General features: G+C 62.1%; 3 protein-coding genes and 1 non-coding gene across 9 annotated transcripts; 2 read left to right on the forward strand and 2 right to left on the reverse strand.

The window, feature by feature from the left end:
* The first annotated feature begins 353 nt into the window (after positions 1 to 353).
* On the forward strand, positions 354 to 2,977 carry WFIKKN1 (WAP, follistatin/kazal, immunoglobulin, kunitz and netrin domain containing 1). The gene is made up of 2 exons (NM_001205796.1): positions 354 to 524; positions 1,406 to 2,977. Exons 1-2 carry the CDS (start codon positions 354 to 356, stop codon positions 2,885 to 2,887), a joined length of 1,653 nt encoding a protein of 550 aa, NP_001192725.1. The 3' UTR covers positions 2,888 to 2,977.
* A 326-nt stretch (positions 2,978 to 3,303) lies between these two features.
* METTL26 (methyltransferase like 26) lies at positions 3,304 to 5,083 on the reverse strand. Of its 4 annotated transcripts, none has more exons than NM_001038106.2 (6): positions 4,706 to 5,083; positions 4,383 to 4,545; positions 4,147 to 4,206; positions 3,750 to 3,817; positions 3,582 to 3,660; positions 3,304 to 3,502 (listed from the first exon to the last, which is right to left on the reverse strand). In NM_001038106.2, exons 1-6 carry the CDS (start codon positions 4,900 to 4,902, stop codon positions 3,455 to 3,457), a joined length of 615 nt encoding a protein of 204 aa, NP_001033195.1. In that variant the 5' UTR covers positions 4,903 to 5,083; the 3' UTR covers positions 3,304 to 3,454. The 4 variants fall into 4 exon arrangements, with proteins under 4 accessions (NP_001033195.1, XP_015315669.1, XP_005224495.1 ...); XM_015460183.2 differs by having other exon boundaries at positions 3,305 to 3,502; positions 4,383 to 4,606; positions 4,706 to 4,970; XM_005224438.5 differs by having other exon boundaries at positions 3,305 to 3,502; positions 4,383 to 4,620; positions 4,706 to 4,970.
* A 325-nt stretch (positions 5,084 to 5,408) lies between these two features.
* TRNAG-CCC (transfer RNA glycine (anticodon CCC)) lies at positions 5,409 to 5,479 on the reverse strand. The gene has a single exon. It is a non-coding gene; the product is annotated as a tRNA-Gly (tRNA).
* A 70-nt stretch (positions 5,480 to 5,549) lies between these two features.
* Positions 5,550 to 17,259, forward strand: MCRIP2 (MAPK regulated corepressor interacting protein 2). 3 transcript variants are annotated; one of them, XM_024985051.2, is made up of 6 exons: positions 12,162 to 12,312; positions 12,421 to 12,535; positions 15,169 to 15,324; positions 16,194 to 16,321; positions 16,553 to 16,654; positions 16,870 to 17,259. In XM_024985051.2, the coding sequence occupies exons 1-6, from the start codon at positions 12,261 to 12,263 to the stop codon at positions 16,938 to 16,940; spliced, it is 624 nt and encodes a 207-aa protein (XP_024840819.1). In that variant the 5' UTR covers positions 12,162 to 12,260; the 3' UTR covers positions 16,941 to 17,259. The 3 variants fall into 3 exon arrangements, with proteins under 3 accessions (XP_059737422.1, XP_024840819.1, NP_001072979.1); XM_059881439.1 differs by lacking the exons at positions 12,162 to 12,312; positions 12,421 to 12,535 and adding an exon at positions 5,550 to 5,761; NM_001079511.2 differs by lacking the exon at positions 15,169 to 15,324 and having other exon boundaries at positions 12,166 to 12,312; positions 16,870 to 17,258.
* The last annotated feature ends 143 nt before the right edge of the window (positions 17,260 to 17,402 follow it).

Raw genomic sequence — 17,402 nt, forward strand, 5'->3', positions numbered from 1 at the left:
TCTCTGTCCAGAGCCGCCCTTCTCCGCCCCTTGGTGACCCTCGTGGCCAGTGTCTCTGTGCTCCTGGGCGCTGGCCCCTCCCCAGCCTTCCTCGTCTCCCCGCCCCCTGCCCTGAGCTGACCAGAGGGGCCAGGCGGGGGAGGGGCCGGTGCCACATGCACAGACTCCGCTCTACTCGGTCTGAGGCCAGCGTCCGCTGTGGGCTCCAACCTTGGGGTACAGGGGAGCCCGGGGCAGAAAGCAGGGGCACCAATCACAGGTCTGGGAGGGTGGATGCCTGCAGGGCTCGGGGCTTGCGGGGTCTGAGGAGGGGCTAGTGGCCACACCCCCCACCTTGTGGTCCCGCGGTCCTCATGCCGGCCCTGAGGCCACTCCGGCTGCTGTTGCTCCTGGCTGGGCTGACTGCGGGGGCCAGCCTGCCGCCTGGCCCTGGGGGCCACCCGGGGGTGTGCCCCAACCAGCTCAGCCCCAACCTGTGGGTGGACGCGCAGAGCACCTGTGAGCGAGAGTGCGTCGGGGATCAGGTGAGCACAGGCAGTCCCCCCCAGCCCGGCTGCGGGGGAGACCAGCTCCTGGAGGGGCCAGGGTGTCATGGTCTGGTTGGTCGGTGCTGGAGGAGCCCAGATCTCACCCCTCCCCCAGGCCTTGCCTGCACTGCAGAGAGGACCCAGCCACCCTTGATCCTGGAGGTCATTTTCTCTTGGGGCTCCCCACTCTTCGCACTGTGCTCCATGTTGAGGGGCCCTGGGGATAGACACCCCCAGATGCTGCCTCCATGTGTCTGAAGATTGAATGGGCTTCCCTGGTGGCTCAGCTGGTAAAGAGTCTGCCTGCAATGTGGGAGACCTGGGTTTGATTCCCTGGGTTGGGAAGATCTCCTGGAGAAGGGAATGGCTACCCACGGCAGCATTGAGGCCTGGAGAAATTCACGGGTGGTATAGTCCATGGGACCGCAAAGAGTCGTACACGACAGAGCGACTTTCATTTCTGTCCCCAGACCTGCCCACCGCCACCCTGAAACTAGACGTTCTCGGGCCCAACGAGGCAGAGGCCAGGGCCCTGTTTGAATGTGCTGTGTCCTTACGGCCCGACCCTGCAGCAGTGCTGCGGCCTTCAGGACACTACGTCCTCCCCAGGCCTTCGTGTCCTCGTCTGTACCATAGGAGTACCACCACCTGCTTTGGGGGCCAATTGTCTGGGGGCGTAGTGAGGTTCAGCAAGGTGACCTGTGAGGGGCTGCTGGCAGTTGTGGCTCACCCCCAGATGGAAAGCCAACCTGCTCGGCTCCAGAGGGGACACTGACGCAAGGAGGGGCAGCAGGCCTTCCCCGCCCAAGCTGGGCATGCTGGGGCTGGGCGGGAAGGAGCGTTCAGGTGCCTGCTGAGCCGTGCCCCCCACTCCCCAGGACTGCGCGGCCACTGAGAAGTGCTGTACCAACGTGTGTGGGCTGCAAAGCTGTGTGGCCGCCCGCTTCCCTGACGGCGGCCCGGCTGCATCCAGGCTGGCGGCCTCGTGTGAGGGCTTCGTGTGCGCACAGCAGGGCTCTGACTGCGACATCTGGGATGGGCAGCCAGTGTGCCGCTGCCGGGACCGCTGTGAGAAGGAGCCCAGCTTCACCTGCGCCTCGGATGGCCTCACCTACTACAACCGCTGCTACATGGATGCTGAGGCCTGCCTGCGTGGCCTGCGCCTGCGCGTCGTGCCCTGCAAGCACGTCCTCAGCTGGCCACCCAGCAGCCCCAGGCCCCCCGAGACTACCGCCCGCCCCACGCCCGGGGATGCCCCAGTGCCGCCCGCCCTCTACAGCAGCCCCTCCCCTCAGGCAGTATATGTGGGGGGCACGGCCAGCCTCCACTGCGACGTCAGCGGCCGCCCGCCCCCTGCCGTGACCTGGGAGAAGCAGAGTGACCAGCGGGAGAACCTGATCATGCGGCCAGACCAGATGTACGGCAACGTGGTGGTCACCAGCATCGGGCAGCTGGTGCTTTACAACGCCCGGCCAGAGGATGCCGGCCTCTACACGTGCACGGCGCGCAACGCCGCCGGGCTGCTGCGGGCTGACTTCCCGCTGTCCGTGGTCCAGCGGGATCCAGCCGGGGCTGGGGCCCACGAGGCGGCCAACGCCCCCGCCCAGTGCCTGCCCAGCACGCAGGCCTGTGTTGGCCCCCCGTCCGGCCGGGTCCTCTGGCACTTTGACCCGCAGCGGCGCGGCTGCATGACCTTCCCCGTGGGCAGCTGTGCTGGGGGCGCCCAGGGCTTCGAGACCTATGAGGCGTGCCAGCAGGCGTGCGCCCGTGACCCTGGGGATGCCTGTGCGCTGCCGGCCGTACAGGGCCCCTGCCAGGGCTGGGAGCCGCGCTGGGCCTACAGCCCGCTGCTGCAGCACTGCCACCCCTTTGAGTACAGTGGCTGCGAGGGCAACGGCAACAACTTCGAGAGCCGCGAGAGCTGCGAGCACGCCTGCCCGGTGCCGCGCACGCCGCCCTGCCGGGCCTGCCGGCTCCGCAGCAAGCTTGCGCTCAGCCTGTGCCGCAGCGACTTCGCCATCGTGGGGCGGCTCACCGAGGTGCTGGAGGAGCCCGAGGCGGGGGGCGGCGGCATTGCACGCGTGGCGCTGGACGAAGTGCTCAAGGATGACAAGATGGGCCTCAGGCTCCTGGGCACCAAGTACCTGGAGGTGACGCTGATCGGTGTGGACCGAGCCTGTCCCTGCCCAAACGTGACGGCCGGCGACGGCCCGCTGGTCATCATGGGCGAGGTGCGCGACGGCGTAGCCATGCTGGATGCGGGTAGCTATGTGCGCGCCGCCAGCGAGAAGCGCGTCAAGAAGATCTCTGAGCTGCTAGAGAGGAAGGCCTGCGAGCTGCTCAACCGCTTCCAGGACTAGCCTGCCCACCAACCCACAGCCCCAGCTTCCCGCTAGGCCCCGCCCTCCCCACACTCCCACCCTCTGCCTGAATAAAAGTCCTGGACCTCACAGCCTGTGGGTGCTGGGGGCCTGGCCCTTGCATGCGCACGTGGCTCTGCTCTGAGATGAGGAGGGAGGACCAGCCTGGGAGGTGGATGCCACCTCCCCCTGGCAAGAGGACCAGGCAGTCAGCTCGGTCCTGCCTCAGCATTCCAGGGGCCTTTATCCCTCCATCCCCTCACTGCCCGAGGGGAGCAGCAGAGTCCAAGATGCCTGCGAGTCCTGACCCACAGGCCAGACCCCTCCTGTGCCCAGTATGGAAACCTCAGAGACAGAGACAGCCCACAGGCACCCTGCAGGGGTGCTCCCAGGAGATGACATGGGAGATACCAGCAGTGGGGCAGCAGGAAACACTTTATTCTCAGGTTCTCAGCAGCCCTGTGGCCACTGGTCACAAATCCCCAGTCTGGGCAGGGCCACGCCCCGCAGTCTGGCCCAGGGTGGCAGGGGCTTTGTCCAGGGACACAGGCATCGCAGAAGAGGGAGTTACTGTTTCCGGAAAATCAGGCACTTGTTGTTGGCTGGCATGTCCACCTGGGGGAGATACTTGGGCTGGAGAAGCTGCTCTTGGTCCCCAGGGAGGCTGCCCATGACCACAGCCCTCTCTACCTACCATCCTCTCCAGGAGCAGGCCACTGGCCTGGCCCAGGTCCTTGAGAAGGGAGGTGTCCCGCAGCCCCCATTCGGGGTTCCTGCATGAGGGGAAGTGGCAGGGTCGTGGCCTGGGGGTCACTTGATCCACCTGCCCCCCAGCCAAGCCCCCTACCCTCCGAGCTCTGACCTGCATCTGAGAGTCAGGTCAAAATCCACGTTACTTTGGGGAGAAATCTTCCCATTGATGGCATAGGCCTGTGGAGACGGGAGACACGATTCTGCCCACTGTCCACAGGCTCAGCCGTCCGCAGCCAAGCACTGTGCACACTTGCAGGATGGCACCCACAGAATGGAAAGGACCCACCCCTCGATGATCCCCAGACAGGGGACAGCAGAGGACAGTGCTGAGCAAGGGCAAGTGACGGGGGAGTGCTGGAGAGCAGAGGGCTTGGGTGTGCTTCAGTGCTGATAGGAAGCTGGAGGGAAAGGCAACTGAAAATACCAAGACGAGAAGGCAGTCCAGAAAAGCCAGGACAGCCAAGGCCGCCTGCCTGGGGAGGCCCATCTCAGGCAGGAGCACTCACCCCATAGGTGATGAGCACAGCCTTGGGTTTGAGCAGGTGTCCTGCTGCTCTGAACAGGCCCTGCGGAGCGGGGAGGCAGGACAGCAGTGAGGAGCTTTCCTGGGACCTCCCTGGCCTGAGTCCCCATCACTGATACAGGGCAGATCGGGCATTCTGCTCCCTCCCAGTGCAGGAAAAAGAGTGCCACATGGCGCTGGTGGGTGGCCCCTGGGTGGCTCGCCCACGCTCCCACAGACCTCGGTGCAACTCAGGGGGCTGATGTGGCTCATGTTGATGCAGACCAGCAGGTCCAGCGACTGCGGCAAGATCCCGCCCCACTGCTTCCAATCCCAGGTCACGTCCAGATACATCGGGGCCTTCACGTTGGGCAGCCCGTGGGCCTGAGTGGTGGCCAAGATGCTGCGGGAGGACAGCCCGTGGTGGGGGTGGCCTGTGCAGCCTTTTCTGAGCCCCTGCAATCCTGCTTGGAGGAAGCTTAGAGGAACCACAATAGCGGAGGGATCCAGGGCAACGGGACGGGGCCCACTTTCACCCGCAGGGTCCCACCTTCCCGCCGCACCTGTCCAGGCAGCGCTGGTCCACGTCGGACGGCTGCCACTCCGCATGGGGAAAGGCTCGCGCGAAGTGGGCTATGTGCTGGCCCGAGCCCGAGGCCACTTCCAGCACGCGGACGCCGCGCTGGGCCGAGTCCAAGTACTGCCGCAACACCTGCAAGATGGGCTCCTTGTTCCGCTCGGCGGCCTCCGCAACCAGCATTTTCCCAGTCCCCCGCGGAGAGCGCCTTCGCGAGTTTGGCACAGTCGGAAGCGTCGGGGGCGGAAGTCAAGCACCGCGGGGCCCTTCGGGAGTGGTAGTCTGAAGCCGCGGGGCCCGTCGGGAGTGGTAGTCACTGCGAGAGGGCGGGGGCTGTGGCCTGGCCGTGTTGCAATTGGCCTTTCCCCTCCACGGACTACAATTCCCATTAGGACACGCGCCGCGCCGTAAAGGCACCGCAGTCCCGGGAGGCGCGCTGCGAGCCGCCACCTCTGGACAGGAACCGGGAGGCAAGCTTGGGTCGTTAGTTTACAGGCGTCCATTGGCTCAGCACCCCGGTGCCCGTGGCTGTCCTAGCACTTTTTCATAGTGCTTGTTACTCCGAAATTGTCTCATTCTTGTCGCACTGGAATGGATTCCTTCACCTTGTCTGGCTTTTTTTTTTTTTTTTTAATTAAATCCCTCGGGGGTTTTGGGGGCTGAGAGGGAAAAAAATATATGTCCTAACCTGCGCCGCCCGGGAATCGAACCCGGGTCGCAAGAATGGGAATCTTGCATGATACCACTACACCAGCGGCGCGGTTGGCAGTAAGTGTGTCCGCGAGACTTAGGAGATTGTGACGCAAGCCCCGCCGCCCAGCCCCGGGCGGAGCCGTCAGAGCGCAGGCGTCGCTGCGGAGCGAGCTGCAGGGCTGGAAGCAATGGACTTGAGGGGCGGGGAGCGGGAAGGCGGTGGTCCCGCCGAGTCTCTCGGGCACCCAGCACTCCAGGGGAAGGAGCGGCGATGAGGGATGCGGTTTCTGGCCGACTGGATTCGAACTGACGCCGGGGAAACCATAGCAACCGCGGCATTCCGGAAATTGTGGGTACTGGGCCATGGGAGGGCCTTCGTGGTTTGACTGGGCTCTCGTCTGAGCGGGGCCGCGGGGCGGAGCTCCCTGTGGTGGGCGGGGAAGCGGGGCGGAGCTCCCTGCGGTGGACCGGGCGCGGCCCCCGGAGGGGCGGGCTGCCTGCGGAGACGAGCCTGTACTGCTCAGGGCGTCTCTGTGGCCCTGCGATAAGCAGTGCAAACCCAGGGTTCACGGGTGTTAAGGGGTCGGTGACCTCTGAGTCTCGTCGGGGGCCGGTTTGTGTGTTCTACCGCTCTTCCCTGGTTGTCTCGGGGCCCGTGTCTCGGAAAGAGCCCTCTTAGCAGGCGTGAGGCGGCGCTCAACACTCAGGTCTAGCTTATCTCCTTTGCTGGGCGATTTTTCTTGCGCGAGACGCTCCCTGCCACCCCCCTCCAGCCCCCCCACCCCCCGCCTCCCGGCCCCAACACACACACACACACACACCCAGGGTCGCTCTGACAAAAAGCTCTGCGAATGGCGCTGACCGGGCTTTAGTCTGGGGGTGCTCTCTCGGGGCCATGCAGAGTGGGACCAGAGACTACAGTATGAATGCCATCAGATGGGGAGGACAGCCTTGCCTCTTAGGGACAAGAGGTGGTGTAGAGCTGGCCAATGTGAATACAAGGCCCCTAGAAAAGTTTCAGTGGGCCGGCCTCCAGACAACCCCTTTAGCATTCAGTGTTACCACACTTTTTTCTTAGCCGACTTTCTCATTTCATAAGCTTTTGTTACCTGACTCACTTTTGCCTCAAGTCCTGGTTTGCTGGGGCTTCCCAGGTGATGCCAGTGGTAAAGAATCAGCATTGTCAATGCAAGAGATGCAAGAGACATGGGGTCAATTCCTGAGTTAGGATAGATCTCCTGGAGTAGGAAATGGCAACCCAGGATTCTTGCCTGGAAAATTCCACGGACAGTGGGGGAGGGACACAACTGAGCAACGCACGCACGCCTGGTTTGTTGGGTATTTTCTGCGTCTCCAGGTGGACAAGAGGTGTCCCTCAGTGTGAATCTCTGCCCCCACCTGTGATGATCAGTGGCTAGTTGGGGCCTCTCCACCCAGGCCCCTCAGCCTCCTCGCCCACTCAAGAGGCACAAAGCTCCCTGGCTTCCCTGGGCTGCCCTGCGCTGTTCTCATACAATAAACAATAGAGGGACGTCTTCGATAGTCCAGTGGCTGAGACTCCTCACTCCCAATGGGAAAGAAAGTGTTAGTCGCCGAGTCAACTCTTTGCGACCCCATGGACGGTAGCCTGGCCAGGCTCCTCTGTCCATGGGATTCTCCAGGCAAGAATACTGGAGTGGGTTGCCATGCTCTCCTCCAGGGGATCTTCCTAACCCAGGGACTGAACCTGTCTCCTGCACTCAGGAGGCAGATTCTTTACCGCTGAGCCATCATCCCTGGTCAACGAACTAGATCTCACATGCCACATCTAAAGAGCCTGCATGCTGCAATGAATATCAAAGATCCTCTGTGCGGCAACAAACACCCAGACACAGAGCAGCCAAAGAAACTTAAAAAAAAAAAGAAGGAAATGTATATTTGGTCTGCATCCTGATTTCTGAATAGAACTCTTAAAACCCTGGGATTTCCTGAAGGAAGGGGTGAGAGGAGCATCTGTTATGCATAACAAGCCCCTTTCAATCTCACCTGGGTTCACACCAGACAGGTGACAAGTCAGGAGGAGGGGCAGGGGGGGGCTGGTTGCCAGGGGAAACCAGCCCCACTCCTGACCTCTGACCTCCTGCCTGGGATAGGGGGCTGGAGATGCAGCTAATCTCCATTATTAACCAGTCCTACCAATGTGATGGACCTCCACTCAAACCCCAAATGGAGGGGGTCAGGGAGCTTCCAGCTTGTGAACGTGGAGGGCTGGGAGGGTGGCTCCCGGGGAGAGTGTGGGGCTCTGCACCACTTCCCACACCTTCCCTGGGCATCTCCTGCATCTGTTCCCAAGTTGTGTCCTTTGTGGCAAACCAATAAGGTAAGCAAAATGCTCCCCTGAGTTCTGTGAGTCATTCTGGCAAGTTACAGGACCCTGATTTACAGCTGGTCAGTCACAAATCCACCTGTAATGCAGGAGCTGCAGGAGACACTGATTTGATCCCTGGGTCAGGAAGATCCCCTGGAAAGGGGATGGCAACCCACTCCAGTATTCTTGCCTGTTGTGTTGTGGGACTGAGCCCTGAGCCTGTGGATCTGTGTGGACAATGGGTGGGTGGAGTTAGAATCCACTTAGATTGCAGGATACCCAGTTGGGATCCAAAGAGTCAGAGATGCGTCTGTAGGAGGGAGCAAGCCTTCATGTTGTATGTGCTGCCCACATGCCCAGCAAGGTCTTCCATTTAACAGCTCTTGACCTCAAGTTGCTCTCTGCCTGCCGTTCATCCCTGTGGGCTGGATTCTGTGTGACTGACTGACACCTGCCCTCCCTCCACACTCGGCACCCTCAGAGCCTGGGGCAGAGGCAGAGACAGTGGACAGAGCAGAGCAGTGGGCTTTGCTGCAGTATGAGTGCACATGCGTGTGTGAATGCATGCATGGGAGCACCTGGGACTGTGTGAGTGTGCGTGTGTGTGAACGTGCGAACACTTTCCATAAAGTCCTGGATGTAAGTCAGACTCTGAAGCCCCCAGGAGCTGCTGAACATGGGACCCCTGGAAACGTCCCACGCCTGGGCCTGTGCTCAGTGCTACCTCCTGAGGTTGTGTCCTGAGGGTTACTGTTGGAGCCAGAAGGGCTCTCTCGGCTACTCCTGCTGCCTCATGATGTCCAGAGCCAACAGCAGCGTCCAGCTTCCTTCCTGGGGTCCAGGCCCAGGTGCCTGCCACCTGCTGAGCTCCCTCCGGAGCCCTGCAATGTGTACCCAGGGTGCTCGCCCACTACTGATTCCCTCAGTACATTGATTTTCCAGAGCTACAGTGACAAATTACTCCAAAGTGTGGTGGCTCTAAACAACAGTTTCCTTTCTCACAGTTCTGCAGGCCAGAAGTCCAGAATAAAGATGTCGGCTGCCCAACGGCCCTACCGGAAGCGCTTTAGTCAGCACAGCTTCCTTCTCTCTCTGTGTCTCCAGGCGCTCCCGGGCTTGTGGCCACCTCCCTGCCATCTCTCCTCTGGGTCTCTCTGTGTCCTAATATCCCTCTCCTTTTTGTCTTTATTTAAAAAATTTTTTTCTTTTTTAGGTTATGAAAGTATGATAACACATTTACAGGATACTTAGAAAGTATAAAGTTACATAAAGTTCCACTATATATGACAATTATTTTCTTAAGTAGATAAAGTAAAATTTTTAGTTGGAGTTTCAATATCAAACTCTTAGAAATTAATAGAATTTTAAAATTTAATAGGCTGAATAGACAAGTAGAAGGATAGAGTAGACCTGAAAAGCACTATGAACCAATTCAACATAATTAGGATTTATACCATTTTCACACAATGGGAGGATATGACCCTCTCCTTTCCCAAGGACAGGCTTCACTGGATTTTAGGGCCCTTTCTAATCTGGGATGACCTTATCTCAAATCCCTTGCTTTAATTATATCGGCAAAGACCATTATTCTAAACAAGGTCATTTTCTGAGGTTCCAGGTGGTGTTTCTTTGAGGGGCCACTGTTCAGCTCATTGTACTTGGGTGTGGGGATGGGCAAGCCCTGGGAACCCCCTGGCCGTCCAGTGGTTAGGACTCGGCGCTCTCACTCCCAGGACCCGGGCTCAATCTCCGATTAAGAAACTAAGATCCTACAAGCTGTAGCCAAACAAGCAAACAAAAAGGGATGGGCAGTCCCTGGACACTTGGTGGCAGGTATGGGAGCATCCTGCCAGAGCTTTTCCTGGGGCTACTGACCACACTTTGTTGGCAGAAGCCCATCCTCCAGTTTGGGTTGGTGAGGGCATGAACTTCAGATCTGCAAAATGACTAAGGATGGCTGAAAACTTAAACTTTCTCCTCTAATATGAAATTTCCGTATCACGTTTAGAGCCTTTTAGAAGAGAAAGTCTGGAGCAGGAACTGGCAACCCACTCAATATTCTTGCCTGAAGAATTTCATGGACAGGGGCCTGGCAGGCTATAGTCCATGGGGCCACAAAGAGTTGGACATGACAGAGCGACTAACACACAGAAGAGAAGGGCTTCCCCAGCAGCTCAGTGGTAAAGAATCTACCTGCCAATGCAGGAGACATGGGTTTTATCTCTGGGTTGGGAAGAACCCCTGGAGGAGGGCATGGCATCCCACTCCAGTATTCTTGCCTGGAGAACCCCAGGGACAGAGGAGCCTGATGGGCTACAGTCCATGGGGTTGCAAAGAATCAGACACAATTCAGTGACTGAACAACAGCAAAGAAGAGAAAAACCCTAATGTCTTCATTAGGGTTAACTGGAGTCAATAAGGTAAAGGTCGCTCCTTGCTACGACGCCCACGTTCTCTGTGTGGCTCCAGGCGTTTCTGGGCTTGTGGCTGGCTGCTGGGTGAGGCTCCTGCCTCCTGTTCAGCTGCCCGTGACTGACTCTGGGCTGGGTTCCCAGCCTCTCTGACAATAGGAAATGTTTGCCGGCTGCAAGACTCTGTCTCTGGGGGCTGAGCAGGTTGCTCACTGTCATGGACAGTGTAGTCAAGGCGAGGCCAGACTGGCCAGGCTTCCTACCCCAACTGGAGAACCGACCTGAGCTCACGGTCGCAGACTGACTGGACCCTGACTCTCCTGGCTTGGGCTGGGCCCTCTGCATGCCTCCTGGCTCTGTCCCCAAGTCAGGGTGGCTCAGGTGCTCAGGCTAAGTTCTGGCAGCAGGGAGTCTGGGAAGGCCCCTGGGTGGCGGTGGGGGTGGGGAGATAGGCCCTGCCCTCCTGCACACAGGTGTCATGGCTTTGCTGCCTGCTCCCTACAAGCTGGCCTTCTTCCCCCTGGCTGCCTGCTGCCCCAGCTCAGTGTCTTTGGGGGCCCTCGGGGTTCCTTCACCACCCCCTCCACCCCCAGCCTGTCCTGCACCCCCTCCCCTTTCACCTGGCAGGACCATTCCTCTTCTGTGGCTTTATTCTGGAGTCTTTCCAAGGGCTCTGGACCCAACCTTTGACGTCAGACAAGGGCCAGGGGCAGGGCTGGGATATTAGGGTCTAGCAGCCTTGCCCACCATCAAGGCCAAGCCTGCCTGCCCATCAACAGGGTCCTCTCCATGTTGGCCTGAGGGGTTGCCCATGAGAGGAGGAGCTCTCAGCTCTGTGTCAGCCCACGGCCTGGCTCCTCCTGCCCAGAGCATGTGCCTTCTGGAAGAGACCCTCCCCACTCCCAGGCCCCTCACCCTTCAAAGTCTCCCCAGCTTGAGTTAGCACTGTGCTCGAGGCCACTGAAGAGACCAGGGCCGTCAGCACAGATGATGCAGGATCATGCTGGCCTTGACACAGCTAGGGGGTGGGGGTGGGGTGGGGGGATGGGCCCCAGGGGTGGAAAGGGGGCCCAGTGTGGCCGGGGGTGCGGGTCGGGGGTGTGCTCATGCCCTGGCTCCCTGGGCATGCTCTCTCCTCTCAGGTCACAGGCCTTGTGGGAGGGGGAGCAGCTCCACCTCACCCTCGGGAAGGAGCTGTGGGCAGGCTAGGGCCCAGCCCCCAGACCCTCCCCTGCAGGCATATCTGGTTCCTCCTGAGGCACATCACTGCAGTAGATCTTGCGTCCTGACCCCAGTGCCTGCGGCGGGTGGAGGAGTAAGTGCTCTTTCTCTTGCGCGGGATGACAGGCGAGCTGGGCTCCTTCACCTGCCTTCTGCACCCCGCAGCACCCAGGGTGCTCCTGGATTGGTAAAGGGCCTCCCTCCCCCTCCCTGGGGTCTGCAGGTGCACACATGGCAGTCGGTCGGTACCCAGCTCCTGTTCCGTAGGATGAAAGGGAGATTCCCAGGGTGTCATGTCTCTGCCCAAACCCGGGGGCCGACCCGCTGTTCTCATCTTTGACACCCCTCAGTCGCGTGTGAGTGAACCGCAGCACTGGCCCAGGCACCTTGGCCGAGGGTCTCCGACGTGCGGTGCGTGGGGACACCCTTGCTTCCAGAGTCCACACAGATCATTCCCAGCACCTGTCAATTCCTCGGCTCCTGGGACACCACCGCCGACCCCACGAGGGCCTGAGCCAGAGCCTCGCCACGTCTGGGTGCCCGTGGCCCCCCGAGCCTCCTCCAGTGGCGGACGGCGGCCCGGGCCCTGAGAAACTTGCTTAAACTCCGCCTTCAGACCTCGCCAGGGGGTCCCGCCAGTTTCCCCAAGGCTCAAGCACCACCCCTGCCACGAGCCTCGGCGCGGGCCCTTTAAGGTCCGGGGGTGTGCGGCGGGCCCGCCCCCTCCCCGCGGCGCCGGCCGCCTGTTAAAGGGGCCGCGCCCTCGCCGCCAGCAGAGTGCCAGCCGGGCGGAGGGCGCGAGGTCTGGCCGCGGGCCGGCGGGCGGGGAGGGCGCGGAGGGCGCGGGCGCGCTGCGGCCCCTCCGCACCATGTACACCATCACCAAGGGACCCAGCAAGCTGGTCGCGCAACGGCGCACAGGTGCGCGGCGGGGGCGGGCAAGGCAGGGAGGGGACGGGCGGGGGTCCGCATACGCTGCCCGCCCCCGGCGCGGCGCCGGCGGCTGACGCGCGCTCCCGGTGCCCACAGGTCCCACGCAGCAGCAGGTGGAGAGCAGGCTCGGCGAGCTCCTGAAATGCCGGCATTCCGCGCCGACCCCGCAGCACCCGCGGGCACAGCCGCCGGGCCCCTGGCCTCTGTCGAGGTGAGACGCACGGCCCTCCTCTCCCCTCCCCCGCCGGCCTTCGCGGGGCCGCGAGGGTGACCTTGGGGAAAGGTTAGCGGAGCCCGGGCCACATGCTCCCGGCGGGCGCGGAGGGGGCGGAGCCCGCCGACCCGGCCCGCCTGAGGCTCGCGACCGCAACTCCGCGCTTCCGCCTCACCTGGCACCTGGCTGGGTCGGAGGGAACCGGGCCGGGGGTGCGTGACACTCCTCCGAGCCCTGGGGCCCCACGCACCCAGAGTCGGGAGGAAGCCGACCCGCTCCTGGATCTTAGGGGCTCCAGGCGGCTGAGTCAGGTGCCCGGGCCGACCTTGGGCGGCGGAGGCCACGCTTTGAGAGGAGCTACCGCGGAATCGCCCTGGAGGGCGGGAGCGGCCGCCGCCGGAGGCTGCCAGCCCCGTGCTGGCCGAGCAGCGGGGGAGAGGTGCACGTGGTTCCCTCGGGCCCTGCCAGGCCGCTGCTCTCCTCCGCCTTCTCCCCTAGCCCCCACCGGTGCTTTTCTGCTTTTCCTGACCAGCAGTTTTTCTGGGAGCCTCAGTTCAACCACTGTGGTCTCCAAGTCACTGTGCCCAGGAGGTCAGCGCCTCCATCTCTGGGACTGAAACTGTAACTTTTCGGCTCGAGTCTGTTCTCTGGTCTTACTTCTTACTTATTCTCTGCAGGCTCAGGGCCCAGGGCTTGGTCCAGGCCACACAGGCCTGAGGCTCCTGCAGGCTGTGGGTGGGTGGGGGGACACTGACAGGGCTTGGGATTTCTTCTCTAGTTGAGGACAGACGGCCTCCGGATTGGTAAGAGCTGGGGGCTGTGTTGCTGCGCGCCCTCAACCTGCCCTCCCCCTCAGTGCCGGCCTGAGATGCCACAGGTGGGGGTAGCCTGTGAGACCCTTCTAGGCTGAGGCCCTTTCGGGCAGCCTCCTGCTGGGAGCATGTTGACACTCTGAGACTGGTCCTGTGAGGACCACAAGCGCCTCCAGGGAGAGGGGTGCGTGCGGCCGTGGGGGCGCGTCCCAGGGCCCACTGCGCTGTGACCCTGCCTTGTGACGTCAGCCCTGGTCGTCGGCCGCCCTGCGCCCCCCGCCCTGACACCCAGGCAGGAAGTTCCCACTCTCTTACCTGGAGAAGCTTGTGCTTTCTCCATGCACCTTTGCCGGGGAGTGGGGGAGGAAGCATGCGGTGTGTGCAGGGTCCAGATGCTGGGAGAGATGGAAGAGACAAGGGGCCGCAGCCTGCCAGGTCCCGGTCGGGGGTGCTGGTGCTCGCCCTGCCTCTGCAGCCCCGTCTGGCAGGGGGTCAGCAGGAAGGCAGACTGTGCTGGTCGTGCCGTCCCCCCTAACCTCTGAAGTCACCCCTTCCCTGAGCCGCTCCCCTCCCAGCCTCAGGGGCGAGCCCCCACTGGGAGGCCAGAGCACCTTCAGGTCTCCCACATGGGGACCCCTAGCCTTGCTCCTGAAACTTCTTGGGGGGGGGGGCCCACCAAAATCACTCCACCCAGACTTCCGGTCCACCCTCCCTCGGCCAGGCTTGCCAGGGAAGAAGGAGTCTGAGCCACTGGGGCGCTCTGTGCCTGACACACCACGGGTGCCCCAAGCGTCTGCCCCTGACTGGGCTTGGGTCTGGGCGCTGCCCATGGTGGTGAACAGGCTGTGTGAGTCTGGGCCTCTGATGAGCTCTCTCCCTCTGCGCCAGAGAGTAAGACCTGCTGTCGGGGGAAAAGAGGAAAGGGGACCCTGTGACTTGCTGATTGTGCAGGGGAGGAGGCTTGGGAGCTGCACCGCCTTGTGGGCTTCGGGCTCAGACACGCGTACAGTTCTGATGCTGCCATCCGCTCACCATGTGTGACCCTGGACAGGTCACTTCTTTCTTGAGCCTTGGCTGAAAATGGGTGGGTGGTCTATGTTGGAGGATAGTGAAGGGGATGAAGAGGAGGCCCTAGTTGGCAGGCCCTGAGCAGGGAGTCCAGAGCTGCTGCTGCCGTGGACAGGGCCTGCCAGTGGACCGTGTCCCTGGGCTCTGGCACGAGGGTGGAGATGGGGGTGGCACCGGACTCGACCATAGGTGCACAGGGGAGCAGTGCCCTTTCCTCCAGAGGGCCCACGGAGCCGCCTTACGTAACTGCCAGCAGGGGGCGGGCAGGTGCCAGCCTGAGCCCCTTCTCAGCCCCAGCCAGGGGGCCCTCTGGTGGTTGAGTCACTAAGTCCTGTCTGATTCTTGGAGCCCCATGGACTGGACTCTCCAGGCAAGAATACTGGAGTGGGTTGCCATTTACTTCTCCAGGGGATCTTCCCGACCCAGGGATTGAACCTGGGTCTCCTGCGTTACAGACGGATTCTTTACCACTGAGCCACCAGGGAAAGCACCCTCTAAGTACTTGGCAGTTCGTAGCCCTTGACTGCAATTCTTTTTTTCCTTCTTGGATGCTCAGTCTCCGAGTTTTCCTAGAGTTTGTGGCCTTGCAGGGGTAAGGTTAGCAGGCAAGCGAGGGGCTGTCCCACTTGAGGACAGACATCCACGCCCTCTGGTTGGTATCGCTCAAGCCTGGGAGCAGCCCTGCCCCTCCACGTTTTCTGTGGCCACCTGACCTGCCAGCCTGGAGCTGGCGGGACTGGTGCCCCTCAGGATGCTCCTCTTTATTTTAGTGCCCCTCTCAACTGAGGAGGAACCCCGCGCGGCGGTGGGGCACCTGAGCCCAGGATGGCGAGCAGGCCGGCGGGACCGCGAGTGCCTGGCGGAGTGGCACGTGCAGCCCAGGACTCCCGGCTCCCACCTCCTGCTGTAGGTGTGGGCCCCGCTCCCTCCGCAGCCCTATCCTGGGCTTCATGTGTGCAGGGCTGGGCCAGCTGACTCCAGCCAGGGCAGCCCATCCATGCCCTGGGCCCGGCTGGCTGGGGTGGGCCCAGTGGCCATCTGGACATTGAATGCCCACCAGGCCAGGCTCCAGCACCCAGGGCCATCTCCTCACTCAGCATTCCTGCCCTGTGGGCAAGAGCATGGCCCCTGCCGGGAAGCTGCAGGGGTGGACCAGGGCCACGGTCAGCCTCCCCACCCAGGATGGCCCACTCAGCACTTGGCACTGTCTCGCCAGACCAGGAGCTGTCTCTGGAGCCCGGGCAGCTGCGAAGGGCAAAGTCCACCTGCTCTCATTAGGGTCCTTCCTTCCATCCTGGGGGCATCTTGAGATGAAGAGGCTTCTGTGGGGGAGAGAGTGACCAAGAACTGTGCCTGGGGGCGGGGTTGGGCCGAAAAACCTGTTTACTCTGGTCAGAACCTGGGCTGCTGGAGGCCTGGCCCGTCAGTGGGGAGGGGGAGGCAGGTGGCAGTGGAGGTTCCTGAGAGACACACGGGGGCCGTCTGTGTGCCTTGAGCATGGGGCTCTGTGGAGATCTGGGGACACAGAGCCCCTCTGCAGACTTAGACCTGCCTCAGGGCCAGGGGCTGTAGGTGTGAGCTGAGCTGTTGGGGATGCAGGCCTGCAGGAGAAAGGCCTCGGCCACCGGCTGCAGCCCACAGCTGCCCTGTGGTTCAGGGAAGTGCCTGGAGTGGGCCTGGCCTGTGGGGCGGGGTGGCCTGCGACTGCTCCGGGAGCTCTGCCAGGTAGCACCTGGCCTGGGAATGTGGCTGAGTGTCTCCTTGCCTTCCCACAGTCCAGGGCCGAGGCTCGTGTTCAATCGGGTGAATGGCCGCCGGCCGCCTGCCACGTCCCCATCCCTCGAGGGAACCCAGGAGCCCTACACACTGGCCCACGAGGAGAACGTCCGATTTGTGTCAGAAGGTAGCGCTGAGGTCTGAGGGAGTGGCCCAGCCCACTGGTCCCCTTCCCACTGTAACCTGAACTTGAAGTCCCTGGAGGGCTGGGACGTACCTGGGCTCTGGGCCTGTCTGTCCTGTGACCGTCCAGCAGGCTGCCCGTTCCCGTTCCCAGCTCCGGGCAGGGATCCAGGCTAGCCACTAGGGTGGGAGGGTGCCAGGGGCCTGGCTCAGTCTAACTGTCCTCTCCCCACAGCCTGGCAGCAAGTGGAGCAGCAGCTGGGTGGTGGCCCGGCCGGTGAGAGCGGGCCAAGGCCTGTGCAGTACGTGGAGAGGACCCCCAACCCCAGGCTGCAGAGTGAGCCCTCCCCCACCCTCAAGGAGCGCCCCCTGCCCTCCACGCCTGACCTGGCTCAGCCAGGTTCTAGCCCCAAGGGGGTGGGGTGAGGAATGGAGCCTGATCCACTCTTCCCAGCGTCTGCTACAGCTGGGATCTGGGTGAGGGGCTTGTGGCCAGCTCACGCTGGTCCGCTGGGAAGGTGTGTCACTGCCCAGCCTTCTGTTTCTCCACAGACTTCGTGCCCATTGACCTGGACGAGTGGTGGGCACAGCAGTTCCTGGCCAGGATCACCAGCTGTTCCTAGTCACAGCTTTGGAAGGAAGGCTGTCTTGTGCAGGGCCTGGCCCTGCCCCACGCTGGACCCTCTGCCAGGAGAGGACCACGGCGCCCTGTCCACCAGCTGCGGCAGGCTGTGCTTCACCCTGGGCCTGGCCAGGCGCCAGCCACACCTGAAGTGCCAGCATTTGGACTTTTGCCCCTGCTGACCCTTTGGCCCAGCTGTTCCAGGCTGCCGGGGGCCAGGGGTTGAAACTGTCTGACCTCAGTCCTGCTCACTGTGCCCGGGGACCAGCCTGTGGGGCTGGCAGGGAGGAGCTCCAGGCTAATAAAGTTGAGAAACTGCCTTTTGGAGAGCCCCTGACTCGGTGGGCTGTGGGGAATGAGCGGGGGAAGTGCGCTTGTGTACAGGCCCCAGGCCGGGCATGACTTGCTCAGTAGTCTCGTCTCCCCACAGCTGAAGCTCTGTCCAGCTCTGGCACTTAGCCTC

Source organism: Bos taurus, chromosome 25 (genome assembly GCF_002263795.3).
Source record: "Bos taurus isolate L1 Dominette 01449 registration number 42190680 breed Hereford chromosome 25, ARS-UCD2.0, whole genome shotgun sequence".
Lineage (NCBI taxonomy): Eukaryota > Metazoa > Chordata > Mammalia > Artiodactyla > Bovidae > Bos > Bos taurus.

Bases quoted from the DNA above. Each gene is read 5' to 3' on its own strand.
- WFIKKN1 (NM_001205796.1), top strand. From the start codon at position 354: ATGCCGGCCCTGAGGCCACTCCGGCTGCTGTTGCTCCTGGCTGGGCTG. The intron at 525-1,405 runs GTGAGCACAGGC...CCCACTCCCCAG, and splicing joins GAGAGTGCGTCGGGGATCAG to GACTGCGCGGCCACTGAGAA.
- METTL26 (XM_005224438.5), bottom strand. From the start codon at position 4,902: ATGCTGGTTGCGGAGGCCGCCGAGCGGAACAAGGAGCCCATCTTGCAG. The intron at 3,818-4,146 runs GTGAGTGCTCCT...CCGTCTCCACAG, and splicing joins CTGTGCTCATCACCTATGGG to GCCTATGCCATCAATGGGAA. The intron at 3,503-3,581 runs GTAGGTAGAGAG...TATCTCCCCCAG, and splicing joins GCCTGCTCCTGGAGAGGATG to GTGGACATGCCAGCCAACAA.
- MCRIP2 (XM_024985051.2), top strand. From the start codon at position 12,261: ATGTACACCATCACCAAGGGACCCAGCAAGCTGGTCGCGCAACGGCGC. The intron at 12,536-15,168 runs GTGAGACGCACG...GGTGCCCCTCAG, and splicing joins GGCCCCTGGCCTCTGTCGAG to GATGCTCCTCTTTATTTTAG. The intron at 15,325-16,193 runs GTAGGTGTGGGC...GCCTTCCCACAG, and splicing joins CCCGGCTCCCACCTCCTGCT to TCCAGGGCCGAGGCTCGTGT.